Here is a 15,869-nt window from a genome sequence, read left to right as displayed (position 1 = left end):
TGCCTCATCAGGTGTTGAAACAATTCCCTTTTTTTTTTACAGTATATATTCAGATATTTCTGAATTCATTTACTAGATATGGGGGTCATATTTCCTTCTGCTTCTGATGTCTTTCCAGCTGGTTTATCCGCTTATGCTTAACGTCTTTGAATTTTCTTCCTCCTGAGATCTTTGGAAACTGGAGTTTTTGTTTTCTTATTTTCACCTATTGATCACTTTCTGACTCCCTACCCTCTAATGATGGTTTTACTGGGAGCTGGCTGTTAGGCTCTTTCCATGCTGGACAGTTAATTCATGGTTCACCACCCTAGGTCTCTGCTCCAAGTGATGTGTGAGGGAACAGAACTAGCTCCAGCTATGTACTGTGTTCTTTCCCTCAGGTTTAGTCAGAGTGTCACATAGGACCACATGTAGGGCATCCTGCCTCATTCTCTCTGTTCCTCAGTTCTGTGGCCCAGCGGTAAACAGGGTTGCCACACTATTGCTATTGCAGCTTGGGCAAATTTCTGCTGTTTGGAGTTTGGATCTCCTTGGCAGTGAGAGGAGGTACGGGTCGGGTTGTAGAACTGAGCTCAAACAAGCCCAAATATTTGTCCTGCCCCGTTTCTTCTGATCATTTGCTCTCTTTAAGAGCTCTGCTGCAGCACAGAGTGCTGTCACAATACCGGCTATCACAATTTCAGCAAATTTCTAGTTTGAATCTTCAAGGGATTAGAAAGTGGAGGGCAGTGTTAGAATGTGAGGCTGCATTTCTGTTGCAATCCCAAGGGTTGGGTGGGGTCAGCTTGTATGGTGTCTCCAAAGCCCAAACACCTAGTGGAAGGGCTCCATTTCCCTTCACAAAACATCTCTCTTTACCCACAGGAGCATTCATTAGTGGTACTCCTTCCCACCACTTGCTGCTGAGATGATAGAGGGCAGGGGGGAAGGGACTGCTGAGTGAGTACAAGTTAGGCATTAGTTCATGGAGATTTTACCTTCTTAGATTTCTTGGTGTCCTAAACAAGAGCTGTCAAACTTGGCCTGGAAAACTCCCAAGTATGGCCTGAACCAGGTTAAAATGTAATTGGGAAACTTTAACAAAATAAAAACAAATGCAATTCAACATAGGTAATGTTAATTTATAATTTTTTAAGACAATATGTAGCCCACAGGGATCTCTTTCTATTTGAGTTTCACACCACTGTCTTAGGCTATGAAGACAGCTGTAATTGTTTTACCTCTGATGAACAATTTCTATTTTGGAGAGGTCTGAGAGGTCATGGGGATCAGAAAAAATGTCGAAGCCTTCTATTCTGTGAGGTATGTTTGATTATATTTCAACAGACAAGAAAAACCTCATTATTAGTGTGGGAATTATCTCTGAAACAGATGACTGTGTTTGGTCAGACCACTGATTTGTTAGAGTAGTGATTAGTTAAGAAGTAGAAAAATGAGGAAAATAATTTAAAAAATTAAACCAAGAAAAAGTAAAAAAGTAATGAACAACTAACTCATGATGGAAAACTGAAAATGGACAACAGAGTTGGTATCAGCATCAATTATAATTTTCTACAGAAGCTTAATTTATGTAAATTAATTGCTTCGAGGACCAAAAGAGCCCTGGAAAATGCCTTAGTCAGCAAGTCTGCCATAATATACTTGCCAAGTTGAGAGAGATGCTGACCAAAAGCAAAGATGACTTAAAATCTGGATTTATTCGTAAAATATTATGAAGACTAATGATGGATGTTTATGAGCAGTATTGACTTATAAAATCATAATGAAGCAGTAGAGGGCAAAACCAATTTGAAGAAAGCTTGGCAAAGTCATGCCAGGGGCATGTTATGACAAAAATTAAAGGACAAATAACAGAAGTTTGGAAAATGATCTAACAATATGCTGTTTTAGCAGATCTGTCCAACACACACACATGTGCTTGATATACTTAAAGAGGAGGTAAACCACAGAAAACAAAGATAAGAAAGGCAGTGGGATTAGACTAAGCAGAGATAAGTACAGATATATAAGAAGTGAAACAACCATGAGGGTGGTAATATAGTGACACATAATGTATATGAAGGAGAGGCAGATACCAAAAATAACAGAAAAAGATCTTGGGCCTTATTAATAAAGAAAAAAGGCAGCCAAGAGAACATCAACTGTTGCTGACATATATTTCTACTTTCTGATCTAAACAAATTCTTTGTTGAGGACATTCTTGATGAAAATATCAGTAGTGACCAAACAAACTACTTTTGCAAACTACATTCAACAATGGACCACATCTTTATAATTTTCTAGCTGAATGAAAGATACAGAGAATACAAGATTCCATTTTGTGTATTGTTTGTGGAATGTAAAAAAAGCACCTGACTTTGTAGGGTAAAATGCTTCTTTCATTTGAAAGTGTTTTCTAAGTTGTCTCCCACCTATATACCAAAATCATTAAAGCATACTCAAAAGATAGAACAGAAGTAACCCTGTTCAGTGATTATCTGATCATATATATCAGGTGAGGATAAATAATAACAAAAAAAAATAGGGAGATTTATGTCACCAAAGGTGGATGAGATCCAATACAGAGTATCAAGCTCCTGGGTGAGGCTGAAGAGCATTCTGAAAGAGATCTGTAGCCACTCAAAAGATTATGGCCTGAATATTCACACAGGAAAGACCAGGTGGATAAAGAATGGCCACTGCACAGATTATCACATTATAAGATAGACAACCAATAGAATTAATCTATTAGTAAGTATACCTAGGACAGGCAGTGCAGAAAGTTAAGAGTTGAGCCTGGAATTGAAGAGGAGGGTGGACTGCCTTCATGAAACTAAAATTATTTTAATGATCCTAAGTTTTCCATGGAAACAGAAGCCCGTGTTTTTAATATCAACTTTCTACCAGTACTGTAGTTCAAGATTCATTGTCACACATCAAATACAGTCATAGTGTCTAAAGAATTAAAAATGGAAAGAGGCGCAGCCAAGATGGCAGAGTAAAGGCAGCTCTCCCCCAAATCCCTCCAAAAACCTTTAAAAAATGACTCTAAACAAAGCCTAGAGCAGCAGTATCTACAAGAAGATGGAGTGAAACAATTTCCAGCCCAAAACCACTTGGAAGGTTGGCAGGAAAGGTCTGTTATACAAGGGTGAGAGAGGCATGCAATCCATTGCAGGCTGTGCCAGTTCAGACTGGGCCCTGGTAAACCCAAAGCAGGCTTTGGGGTGACTGAATCAGTGGCAGAAGTGGCAGTAGTGGCAGTTTCCAAATCTCTCAGCCCACAGACACCAAACACAATTCAGAAGGTCAGCAGGAAATGTCTGTCACACCTGGGTAAGAGTGGAGTGCAGACCATGCCAGCATAACCCTGGCCCCAGCAAAACAAGAGCAGACCTTGGGAGTGACTGAATCAGCCGTGGCAGCGGCAGTGGTTGCTTCTGGAGCTCTCAGCCCACATATGGTAATGGGGTCGAACAAACTAGTCAGAAGATTACAAGGATCTTTTTGCTAGCACTGAGGCAGGACTCTGTTGCTTTGCTCATACTCAGATCTGGGTCGCAGTCCTGGGTGGCAGTCTCAGGGCGAGGAGGAGCACTAGCATAGCAGAGGGGGACCCTCCTCACAGTTCCAGGGCAGAAAAGAGTGCCTGTGGTCACTCACAGACCAGAGCACAGGCTAGGAAAGGAGTTAACACCTCTCCGTGTTACTGCCTTGGAAGAACTCAAAACAAACAGATCGCTAGAAGTATCTCTGAAAACAGTTACACAAAACCCCTGAAGCTTAAGACAGTGCTCCCTCCATCCTGGAAGTAAAGCTCAACTTTAACAAATAGGCTGGGAAAATGAGAAACAACAAAAGGAAAAAAAAACTACTGAAAGTTACTATGGTGACAAGGAAGATCAAAACACACATTCAGAAGACAACAAAGTCAAAGGTCCTACATCCAAAGCCTCCAAGAGGGTGGTTAGGTGGCACAGTGGATAGAGCTCCAGCCTTGGAGTCAGGAGGACCCAACTTCAAATCTGACCTCAGACACTTGACACTCATTAGCTGTGTGTCCCTGGGCAAGTCACTTAACCCCAACTGCCTCACCAAAAAAACCCAACAACAACAAAAAACAACCAAAAAAAAACCCAAAGCCTCCAAGAAAAACATGAAATGGTCTGAGGACATGGAAGAGCTCAAAAAGTAAGAAGTAGAGGAAAAATTGGGAAGAGAAATAAGAGTGATGCAAGAAAATCATGAAAAACAAGTCAACAACTTGGTAAAGGAGACCCAAAAAAATACTGAAGAAAATAACACCTTAAAAAAAGACTAACTCAAGTGGCAAAAGAGGTCCAAAAGGCCAATGAGGAGAAGAATGCCTTCAAAAGCAGAACTGGCCAAATGGAAAAGACAGACTAAAAGCTCACTGAAGAAAATAATTACTTAAAAATTTGAATGAAGCAAATGGAAGTTAATGACTTTATAAGAAATAAAGAAACAATAAAACAAAACCAAAAGAGTGAAAGAATAGAAGGCAATGTGAAATATCACACTGGAAAAACAACTGACCTGGAAAATAGATCCAGGAGAGATAATTTAAAAATTATTGCACTATCTGAAAGGCCATCATCAAATAAAGAGCCTATTCATCATCTTTCAAGAAATTATCAAGGAAAACTGTCCTGATATTCTAGGACCAGAGGGTAAAAGATAAATTGAAAAAATTCACCTATCACCTCCTGAAAGAGAGCCCCAAATGAAAACTGCCAGGATTTTTACAGCCAAATTCCATAGTTCTCACATCATGGAGAAAATATTGTAAGCAGCCAGAAAGAAACATTTCAAGTATCAGGGTGCCACAGTCCGCATAACACAAGATTTAGCAGTTTCTACATTAAAGGATCGGAAGGCTTGGAATATGATACTTCAGAGGGCAAAGGAGCTAGGATTACAACCAAGAATCACCTACCCAGGAAAACTGAGTATAATCCTTCAGGGGAAAACATGGACATTCAATGACATAGAGGACTTTCAAGCATTCTTGATGGAAAGACCAGAGCTGAATAGAAAATTGGACTTTCTGAGGCAGCGAGGTGGCGAAGTGGATAAAGCACTGGCCCTGGATTCAGGAGGACCTGAGTTCAAATCTGACCTCAGACACATAACACTTACTAGCTGTGTGACCCCGGGGCAAGTCACTTAACCCCATTGCCTAGCCAAAAAACAACCCCGCTCCCCCCAAAAAACCTTTACTTTTAACCATAAGGCCCAAGAGAAGCATAAAAAGGTAAACAGGAAAGGGAAATCATAAGAGACTTAACAAGTTTAAACTGTTTACATTCCTACATGGGAAGATGATATTTGTAACTCATAAGACCTTTCTCATCATTAAGGTAGTTAGAAGGACTATATATATATATACACACACACACACACACACATACATACATACATATATATATATAGAGAGAGAGAGAGAGAAAGAGGGCAGAGGTGTGAGTTGAATATGATGGGATGAGATAAAAAATAAAATTAAGGGGTGAGAGAGAGGAATGCACTGGGAGAAAGAGAAAGGGAGAGGTAGAATGGAGTAAATTATTTCACATAAAAGAGGCAAAAAGAAGAGGGAATAACATACACACTCAATTAGGTATAGAAATCTATCGTACTCACCCTACAGGAAAGTAGGAAGGGAAGGGGATAAGAGGGGAGGGTTTATAGAAGGAAGGGCAAATTAGGGGAGGGGGTAGTCAGAAACAAAACACTTTTGAGGAGGTACAGGATGAAAGGAGAGAGAAAATGGAATAAACGAGGGGAGGGAAGAACAGGGTGTGAATAGGATCAAGGGAAATACAGTTAGCAATAGTAACTGTGAAAAAAATTTTGAGGCAAGGTTCTCTGATAAAGGGTTCATTTCTCAAACACATAGAGAACTAAGTCAACTTGATAAAAATAAGAGCTATTCTCCAATTGATAAATGATGAAAAGATATGAGTTTTCAGATGAAGTAATCAAAGCTATCTATAGCCACATGAAAAAAATACCCACTGTATATAATACTCATTGGAGAAATGCAAATTAAAACAATTCTGAAGTACTACTTCATACCTATTAAATTGGCTAACAGGACAGAAAAGATAAATGACAAATGTTGGAGGGGATGTGGGAAAAATGAAATTTTAATTCATTGTTGGTGGAGCTGTGAACTGATGCAACCATTCTGTAGAGCAATTTGGAACTATGCCCAAAGGGCTCTAAAACCATATATACCCTTTGACCTAGGTCTCTATCCCAAAAGAGATAAAAACCAAAAGAGGAAAAGGACCTAATAGTACAAAAATATTTATAGCAGCTCTTTTCTGGGGGTAAAGAATTAGAAATTGACGAGATGCCCATTAATTGGGAAATGGCTAAACAAGTTGTGGTATGTGATTATGATGGAATTCTATTGTACTATAAGAAATGATGAGCAGGATGCTCTCAAGCATCCTGGAAAGTCTGGAAAGACTTGAATGGGCTGATGCAAAGTGAAATGTATGGTGTACAAAGTAACAGCAATATTGTAAGATGATCAGCTGACTGAGCTATTCTCAGCAATACAATGATCCAAGACAACTCTGAAAGACTTATGATGAAAAAAACTATCCATTCCCAGAGAAAGAACTGATAGTATCTGAATACAGATTAAAGCATACCCTTTTTTTAATTTTACTTGAGGTTTTTTTTCTTGTCTATGTTTTCTTTCACATGACTATTATGGATATGTTTTACATGATTACATATATATAACCTATATCAAATTGCTTGCCTTCTCAATGGGGGTGGGGGGGTGGGAAGGGAGAGAATTTGGAACTCAAAATCTTAAAAATGAATGTTATAAATTGTTTTTATGTGTAACTGGGAAAAAATAAAATTCTAAATAAAAGCTAAAAAAAAAGAAAAATGAATATAACAAAAAAGGTACTAGAGAAGCCCCTGGTGGGTGTAATCAGGCTGCAACATGAAGTCAGTCAGGAACTTTGAAGAACAGGACTAAAAGAGATCACTACAGAAATGTATAAGAAAAAGAGCAGATGGGTTTGTCAGGTAGTAAAGGGCAAAGAATGACAGGTGAATAATCAGAGGGTTCCCTTCAATGTCAAGAAATTGAGGAAGGCTTTCTTCATGGTGGGTGGACTCTTTCCGGTGAATTATGAAAACACATGGATGACAGTCACATACAATGAACAAGCATTAATTAGCAGTGATCTGCATCAACAGACTAAAACACGCTCAGTTTCTTTTGCTGGCTCCTCATTCATATCACGTAACTGTTAAGTGTTCCCCAAGTGGATCCTAGTCTCATTTCTAGTTTCCAGAATCCCAAACCAAAAGGGAGCCTGAAATTCTGTCACAGAAACTGCAGAGTTTTCAAACTGGCTGATATTGCATTAATGCACTACTGGCAACTGTGAACTGGCTCAGTCATTCTGGAAAGCAATTTTGAAATATGTCCAAAAAGATAGTAAACTCTACATACCCTTTGACCCAGAAATATCAGTAGTAGATCTTTACTTAAACAGATCAAAGAAAGAGGAAAAAGATCAATATGTACAAAAATGTTTACAGCAGCTTGTTTTTGCAATAGCAAAGAACTGGAAAATGAAGGGATGCCCATAAATTGAGGAATGGGTGAGCAAGTTATGGTATATGAATGTGATAGAATACTTATGATGTAAGAAATGATGAAGGGGAAAAAGTTTCAGAGAAGCCTGGGAAGATGGGTATGAATTGATTCAAGTGAAGTGAGCAGAACCAGGAGAATAATTTATATAATAAAAATACCGTAAAGGCAAACAACTTTCAAAACCATAGAAACTCTGATCAATGCAATGACCAAACACAATTCCAGAGTACTAAGGTACTCTGTGTAGTACTAAGTACTACACTGAAACTCTTTTCTTTTTTGGATGCAGCCTATGAGAGTGTTTGTTTTGCTAACCCATTCATGTTGATAAGAGAGGTTTTGTTTTCTTGCTCCTTCACTAGGTGGGGAAAGATGGGAGAGGAAGAGAAGGAATGCTTTCATTGACTGAAACAAAGTAAAATTTAATGAAAATATTAATGTATCACAATATTTAGCCATTGCCCCAATCAATGGGCATCTACTCTGTTTATAGTTCTTTCCTACTACAGAAAATGCTGCTATAAATATCTTGGTGTGTATGGGATTTTTCTTTTATCACTGAACTAACCTCTTTGGGTATGTGCTTAGTAACGGATCTCCGGGTGAAAAGGATAGATATTATATTCATTTTCTTAGCATAGTTCTAAAATGGTTAGATCAATTCATGGTTCCAAAAACTGTATATTATTGTTTCTATCTTTTGTCATCTTTGCCAATTTTCTGGAACTTTGCAGCTGCTTTTATTTGCATTAACTTATTATTTGTGATGTAGAACATTCTTCCATATGGTTGTAAAGTTTGTAATTCTTCCTTTGAGAAGTTTCTTCTCTTAGACACTCAAGCTTAAATTTAGTGTAAATTCTCTTCTTTCTACAAGATTCAGCACAAGCATTATCTTCTGCATGAAACCTTTCCTGATTCCCTCAAACATTAATGCCCTCCTTCTCAAATTTGGTTGCTGTCTGGTTGTTTCAGTTTTGTCTGACTTTTCGTGAACCCACTTGGGGTTTTCTTGGTAAAAACAATGGAGAAGTTTGTCATTTTTTTCTCCAGCTCATTTTACAGATGAGGAAGTTGAAGCAAATGAGGTTAACTGATTCGCCCATGGTCACATAGCTAGTAAGTAGATTTGAACTCAACTCAAGATGAGTCTTCCTGACTTCAGGCCCCACATTCCATCTACTGTGCTACCTAGCTGCCCCAATTACCTTATATTTCAATTATTTTGTATATATTTGTATTTATTCTTTATATTTTACATGTATTTATTATCTCTTCCATTAAAATATAAAGTCCACGCAAGTAGAGATTGCTTCATTCTTTGTTCTTGTTTCCAGAACCTAATACAGTACAAATGTGCCAATTACAATAATAAATACATGAAGGATTGGTTGTTGATGTCATTTGATTACTTTTCCATTGGATAATGGCTTTTGGTCTTATTCTCCTATATAGATATCAGACTCTTATTAGATACCGACGCAAATTTTACCCCCCCAATCACCTGCTTCTCTCCTTGAATTACATTAATGTTGTTGGTGCAAAAGTTTTCATTGGATCTTACGATCATGGCTTTAAAGCTGGAAGGAATCTTAAGAAGTCAATGCATCCAATGCCTTTATTTTTACAGATTTCATACATGAGGAAAAAAGGATGTGTCACATAGGTAGAAAGTGTCTGAGAAAGGATTTTAATGCCAAGTTTTCTTGACTTCAAGTGTAGTGCTCTATCCACTATGAAATTTCACGTGCTCAAAATTACACATTTTTATCGTTTGTAATCTTCTCTATCCCTTGTATGCTTAAGAATATTAGAGGGGAGTCTAGCTACAGCTATGAAAGGTATTTTTTGGTATAATGTGTTAGTTCCTTATATATTGGATATTTGATCTTATGTTTATCTATGATATAAATTGGCCTAAACCTAATTTGTGTCAAACTGCTTTCCAGTTTCCCTAGAAATTACTTTCTCAATTTATAATTTCAGTGGAGTAGCTGGGTGTTACAGTGGATAAAGCAATGGCCCTGGAGTCAGGAGGACCCGAGTTCAAATCTGGCCTCAGACATTTACTAGTTGTGTGACCCTGGGCAAGTCACAACCCCGATTGCTTCCCTTCAAAAAAATTATAATTTCAGGTTTGTCAAATTCAATTATTTCTGATTCTTCAGGTTGTTCTACTTTTTAACCAGAATCAAATAGTTTTGTGATTTATTATTTTTTAAATATAATTTCAGGTTTGAATGCTATTTCTCTTTCATGTCTCTTTGTTGAATGATTGAAGCTTTAATAAAGGATAATGGAATATTATTCATTTTACTAAATCTTTTCCTAGTTCTACATGGGATTATGAATTCAGACCTGGAACAGATCTTAAAGACCAATTAGTCTAATCCCTTAATTTTAAAGATGAGAAAACTGGGGCTCACACAGGTTAAGTGACTTGTCCAAGGTTACCACAAAAAGAATGGCAGAGGTAGGATTTGAACTCAGAACCTCTGACTTCATATAAAATGGCATATTCATAGTATAAAGAGAGCTGTTAGTGCACGTCTGAAGTATTTATACACAGTACTTTTATAATTTTTAGTTCATAGGTTGGATCTCCCATGGCAAACTTTTGGGAGAGAATGGACAAGAGCCTTGCAGACTGTAGCATGAATGGACAAGAGTTCTATAGAACAGACAGGCATGGACTGGTTGTGATCTGCATTGCTGAAATGGAGCTACTAAATTGATGAGATCACATCCATTTGCGTATTTAAGTACTTTTAAGTGATAATCTCATATGGAAAGGATGATTCTGATCTCGATAAGCAATTACACTCTGTTAGTGGTTTGAGACATTCGTGCAGAGCTATTTATACTCTTTGGTTTTACTCTTCTTTCACTGGTAGCATATTTATGGTATTATTTATTAGGGTTTAAAGGAACAGTGTTAGAATAAGTTTGTTTTGATTACTTATTTGTACATATGACTTTACTCAGGTATTTCTAGGGGTTAAACATATAAATATAGTCTTACCAGCATCATGCTTTAAGAAATCAATTAAGACATCACTGAAAAAATATTTGACTAAAGGAGAATTTGTTAATATCTCTTTGTAGTTCTTTGAAATTCTACAATGAGATATTTTTGAGTTTACTTCCAGAGATTATATTCAGGCTGTAGTTTCTTGCGATATACAAACCATTAAACCCCTGATCTGAAAAGGACTAATTTTGACTTACTTATTTATAAACCAGAACCTCATATAGATTCTTTTACAAAAGTGTGAAAAAAATCAACTGTTTTCCATTTCATTCATAGAATTTCAGAGGAAATTGACTCAAATTGCACATATATGTGGGTATACATGCCCCTTAACAGAAAACATACTGTCAATATATTATTGACAGTATAAGACAGTCAATATATTATGAGAGTCAAATTGAATGTGAAGTACAATTATCTCATCCAGATCATTTAGCAAAAGCTAAATCTTGAAGAGCTAATTAACTTACCTATAAAGTTGGATTTAAGATTGTGTTCTATGGGAAACTGGGGAACAAGAAGAGGCATTTATTAAGCACCTACTATGTGCAAGGTAAACTACTAAGTGCAAGGAATACAATGCTGGAAAATGTCAGAGTTCCTGTCCTCAAAAAACTTACAATAAATGTACAAATAAGTATAAAACAAAACAATTTTGTGAGGGCATTAGTGAGGTTCATAAAGTGTTATAAGGAAGATGGAAAAGAAAGGCATTAGATCACTTCTAGGCAGAGTGATTAGGGAAGACTTCTTTGAGGAGGTGACATGTAAGTTGCTTCTTGAAGGAAGAGAAGGGATTTCAACAGCTAGCATTATGAAAGAAGTATATTCTAAAACTAGATAGCTTGCATGAATGCATTTAAATGGAAGAATGAAGGAAAAGACTGAGTTAACAGTTCCAACATGGTTAAAATGTGGTTGGTGAAGGGGAATAGTATGAAATAAAGGTAGAAAGATAAGTTGGAGCCAGATTGTGAAGACTTAAAAAATGCCAGAGTAGGGAGTTTATATTTTATCCTATAAGCAAGTGAGAACAACGTGATTAGATCTCTATTTTAAGAAATGAAAGAGGTTTTCAGTGTATTGATCATTTGTGTTGATATTTTCCTCTTCTTTTTCTCTTTTTTTTTGTCTTTAAAAATATTATTTGTTATGAGCAATAGCTCTCCGGGAGGGGGAGAAGATGGGATAATGGGCAAAACTATAATGATATAAAAACAAAAGACATCAATAAAACTTTATTTAAAAATAAAAAAGAAATGAAAAGGAATACTATGAAAGCTTTATGTCGGTGTTTATAGCACTTTTGATTTTTAGGTGTTGAAAGGAAATTACTTTTAAGTATTTTTTCCATTACATAGTAGAAACAATTTATAGAGATAAATGACTTAGACTGGTGGCTGACCAGTAATACTGCACCACGGTGTAAGAAATCATATGAATGACCCAACTTGACTATCACTGGACAATTTGTGACAAAATCTGTAGAAAAGTTACTGCTACTAGGTCCTGATGTTATTGAAAAACTGAAGTCTGTCTTCCTAAGGAAAAAAATGCTGTACTTTATAATTTCTAGGTAAAGTTACATGCCATGTTTGTTTCATAAGGTCTTAAAACAATGATTTTACAAAATTACTAGACAACATTTCAAATGAAAAGTCAGAACTAAAGTTAGTGTCTTTAAAATAGACATAAATGATTTCTTTCCTCCTCTCCTTCCAGCTAAGTTTAACATCAAGAACAGAAAGACATCAATAATTCTAGTTTGCCAGAGGCATGGCTATTTCTTTATACTCACTGTCAAGTATCTAATTTAATTTAAAGGTATTAAACTCCATGCTGAGGTCAACAAGCCTTACTTCCTCCAATATTACACTTCAACCAGTGCTCATTAATGTGTCTACCGAATGGATTAGCACATCTGAAGATATATGTACAAAGGAAAAGGGGACAATTTAATGATATCCAATTGTTCATTCGTAATAGGACACACGTTCAAAGCCTCAACTTATTATCATTAATGTAGAATTTATTAAATTCTGGTAAAAAAAATGCCAATGCAGTAAGCCGTTTTTTGTTGAAGGGAATTAGGTACACATTTTTTTTAATAGTTTTATCTTCTAATGAAGAATATATATATATATATATTTTATGATATATCACACCAAAATACTTCATAGAATCATGGGATTTTAGATTTGAAGCAAGAAGGAATATTATGTCATGTCCACCAATTCTTTAATTTTACTGATTAGGAATATGAGGCCCAAAGTGGTTAAATGACTCATCCAAGAACATACATATCAGAACCAAAGCCAGGATTTTAACCAGGTTTTCTGATTTCAAATCTAGCACCCTTTCTAATTCATCATACTGGCTTGGGTAGAAATATTTGATAATTGCTCCCACATATGCTTTTAAAAAATTTAGATGTCAAAATACCTTACATAATAATATAGCTGGTAGTGAACATACTTTCCTAATCAAATATTACCAAATGGCAATCCCTAGGGCTTCTGGTACTTGTTTGTTGTTGTGGTTTAGTTGTTCCAGACTCTTTGTGACCCCATTTGGAGTTTTCTTCGCAAAAACACTGGAGTGGTTTGCCATTTCTTTCTCCAACTCATTTTCCAGATGAGGAAACTGAGGCAAATAGGGTTAAGCGATTTGCCCAGCTTCATTTAGCAATTCATAACAGCCAAGTCACACAGCAAGTGTCTGAGGCCAGATCTGAACTCAGTAAGATGAGTCTTCCTGACTTCAGGCCTGGCACTCTGTCCACTGCACCACCTAGTTGCACCTTGGTACTTGTTTAGAACTTTCTAATTATAATCTAAACCTTAATTTTGCTGCCTTTCACTATTGATTTTGCATGTCTGTCAATGTTTGAAGCAACGACAAATCAGAATATTGTTCTATTTTTTACAAAATCTTTTATAAAGGTTTTTAGATTTTAAAAAAACAAAACTGATATTTATATGGCTGCTAGATGGCATAAAGCACCAAGCCTAGAATCAGGAAGACCTGACTTCAAATGTGGCCTCAGACATTTACTGTGAGGCCCTGGGCAAGTGACATAACTTCTATTTAATAGCACCTACTTCTAAGGGATGTAGTGAGGATCAAATGAGATAACAATTGTAAAGTGCTTAGTCTAGTGCCTGGCATATAGCAAGCACAAGATTATTAAATTATTATTTTGTAGTCTTGAGGCTGCAAAAACATTTTATATACCTCACATTATATTTTATTCCATAAGAGAGAGGTACTACAGGTGTTACCGCCACTTTTACAGTTAAGGACATTGAAGCTCTGAATCATTAAGTAGCCCAAGGTCACACAGTAAATGTTGGAAATGGGATTTGAATTCAGATCTTGGTTGATATCAGGTCTAGCACATCTACCTCTATACCATGATACTAATGGCTTGGTAATTCTGTTATAACTTTCTAGTGAAACTGTTTAAGACTTGTGGAAAGTGACAGGAATCATTTCAATTTACAGTGGTATTGTCTTATATGGTAACTTAGCCTTTATTTATCCTGATATTGTTTATTCAGTAATAGTTTTGAACAAGCAGAGAAAGGAGAAGGTAAAAAAGAGAAATGCTAAGTTTATATTTAACTTTTAAAATGCTTTTCTCTGGTTGAATTATAATCATCTTTACCAACATGACCTTTATCAATAAAAAAAATTAAAAGGAGTTGTGTTACTTATAATATTTTAAGACTGTTCTAAGATTAGTGAAATGACTGTGAATGCCTCTTCTTACTATAAGAAACTTTATCTGGGAAAAAATGTATCAGCTCAAACTTTCTTGGGGAGCTTTTTAAAAGAGACAGATCACCCAAATCATTACAAAGAAAACTTTAATTCTAAGATGTCAAATCTATTAATAATTTAATTTTTAAAATGGCACAGTTCTATTTTTATATGCTGATGTATATAATACAAAAATAAAAGAGAGGTAGTCCCTACCCTCAAGAAGCTTCCAAGTTAGGGAAAAGTGTTTTGGTCTGGGAAGTCAGAGCCACAGAATAAAGTACAAACTTTTGTTTGGAATTCAGAGCCCCTAACAACCTTGCACATAATGTCTCCTCCTACTGAATGTAATCTACTTGAGGGCAAGAAATGTTTAATTTTTGTCAGCACACAACATATATTATATGCTTAATCAATGCTTGTAGACTGGGAAAAAATGTTGATTTTGTACCACTTTAGCAAAATATTTACTATTTTAAATTAGCATAGAGAAGTGTAGCTGTTATATATTTGTTTTTATGACATACTACTGGCCATAGCTATATTTTATTTGAAGCTAAGGTTCTGTTCAGGAATTCAACCCCTAATTATGATATTTTTCTTACAGTCAACCATGAGTTGCTTTAATGCACTGCACTACAAAATGGAGTCATATTAAAAAAACACAAAACTAGTGCTTTATGAATGTTAATGCTTTATATCTGAATATACAGTATTCCTTTAAGTAGCAATCTGTTTTTACCAAGGTTTATTATTTAATCAAAAATCAAAAAACACTTACTTTTTTGGTTAAAGAGTCATCAGAATCAGAAGGCATTCGTGTTGAGACATGAAACATTACTTCTACTGTAGAAGTAGCAAAGTATGGAGTGGTCAATCCAGTGCTTTTGTTTTTTTGCAGTCCTCCCATAAAACCACAGTGATTTGTTAGATTTACCTGTGAGAAAAAACAAACAAAAAAGTTTAAAAATTCCATAATGTAAAAAAAACCAAATCACAGATACTTTAAAGTGCAAAAATAACATTTTTCAATTATTAAAAAAAATATAAAAAAGTATAGTATATACCAAGTCAGAATTCATCTATTCACATATTATTTTATTTCTGAGATGAGGACATTTAATTAGTAGAAACTAATTAGGAGAGAAATCAACTGCTGAGTGATGGTATCCTATGTTGGTCCAGTAGGTGTTAATGACAAGTTACAAAGGCATGTGAGAGATCATGGCTAGGAAGTTTAAAAAAAAAAAAGACTGGAAATGGCTTAAGGGTAAAATTTTATACAGTAATGCCATTTTGATTAAATGATCAATAGGTGCATGATATTTAATCAGCCTAAAATGATTCCTCAATTTGTGTTACTACTTTGCTCTTGACCAGAGTTGGAAAATAATAACTTAGCACTCTATAGTACTTTTTTTCTTCATGACAAATGACAAATTA

General features: G+C 35.8%; 1 protein-coding gene across 6 annotated transcripts in view; it reads right to left on the bottom strand.

Annotated features, from left to right (window-relative positions):
• The window catches only part of RALGAPA1 (Ral GTPase activating protein catalytic alpha subunit 1), a 311,896-nt gene that overhangs the window by 60,555 nt on the left and 235,472 nt on the right, over window positions 1–15,869 (bottom strand). For all 6 annotated transcript variants that reach the window (XM_027847457.1, XM_027847458.1, XM_027847455.1 and 3 more), the window contains one exon: window positions 15,208–15,363. In XM_027847457.1, the coding sequence (XP_027703258.1) occupies window positions 15,208–15,363 (156 nt within the window). The remainder of the gene's footprint in view (window positions 1–15,207; window positions 15,364–15,869) is intronic.

Source organism: Vombatus ursinus, unplaced genomic scaffold (genome assembly GCF_900497805.2).
Source record: "Vombatus ursinus unplaced genomic scaffold, bare-nosed wombat genome assembly UNPS02015406.1, whole genome shotgun sequence".
Classification (NCBI taxonomy): Eukaryota; Metazoa; Chordata; class Mammalia; order Diprotodontia; family Vombatidae; genus Vombatus; species Vombatus ursinus.
This window is presented reverse-complemented; position numbering and strand designations above follow the sequence as displayed.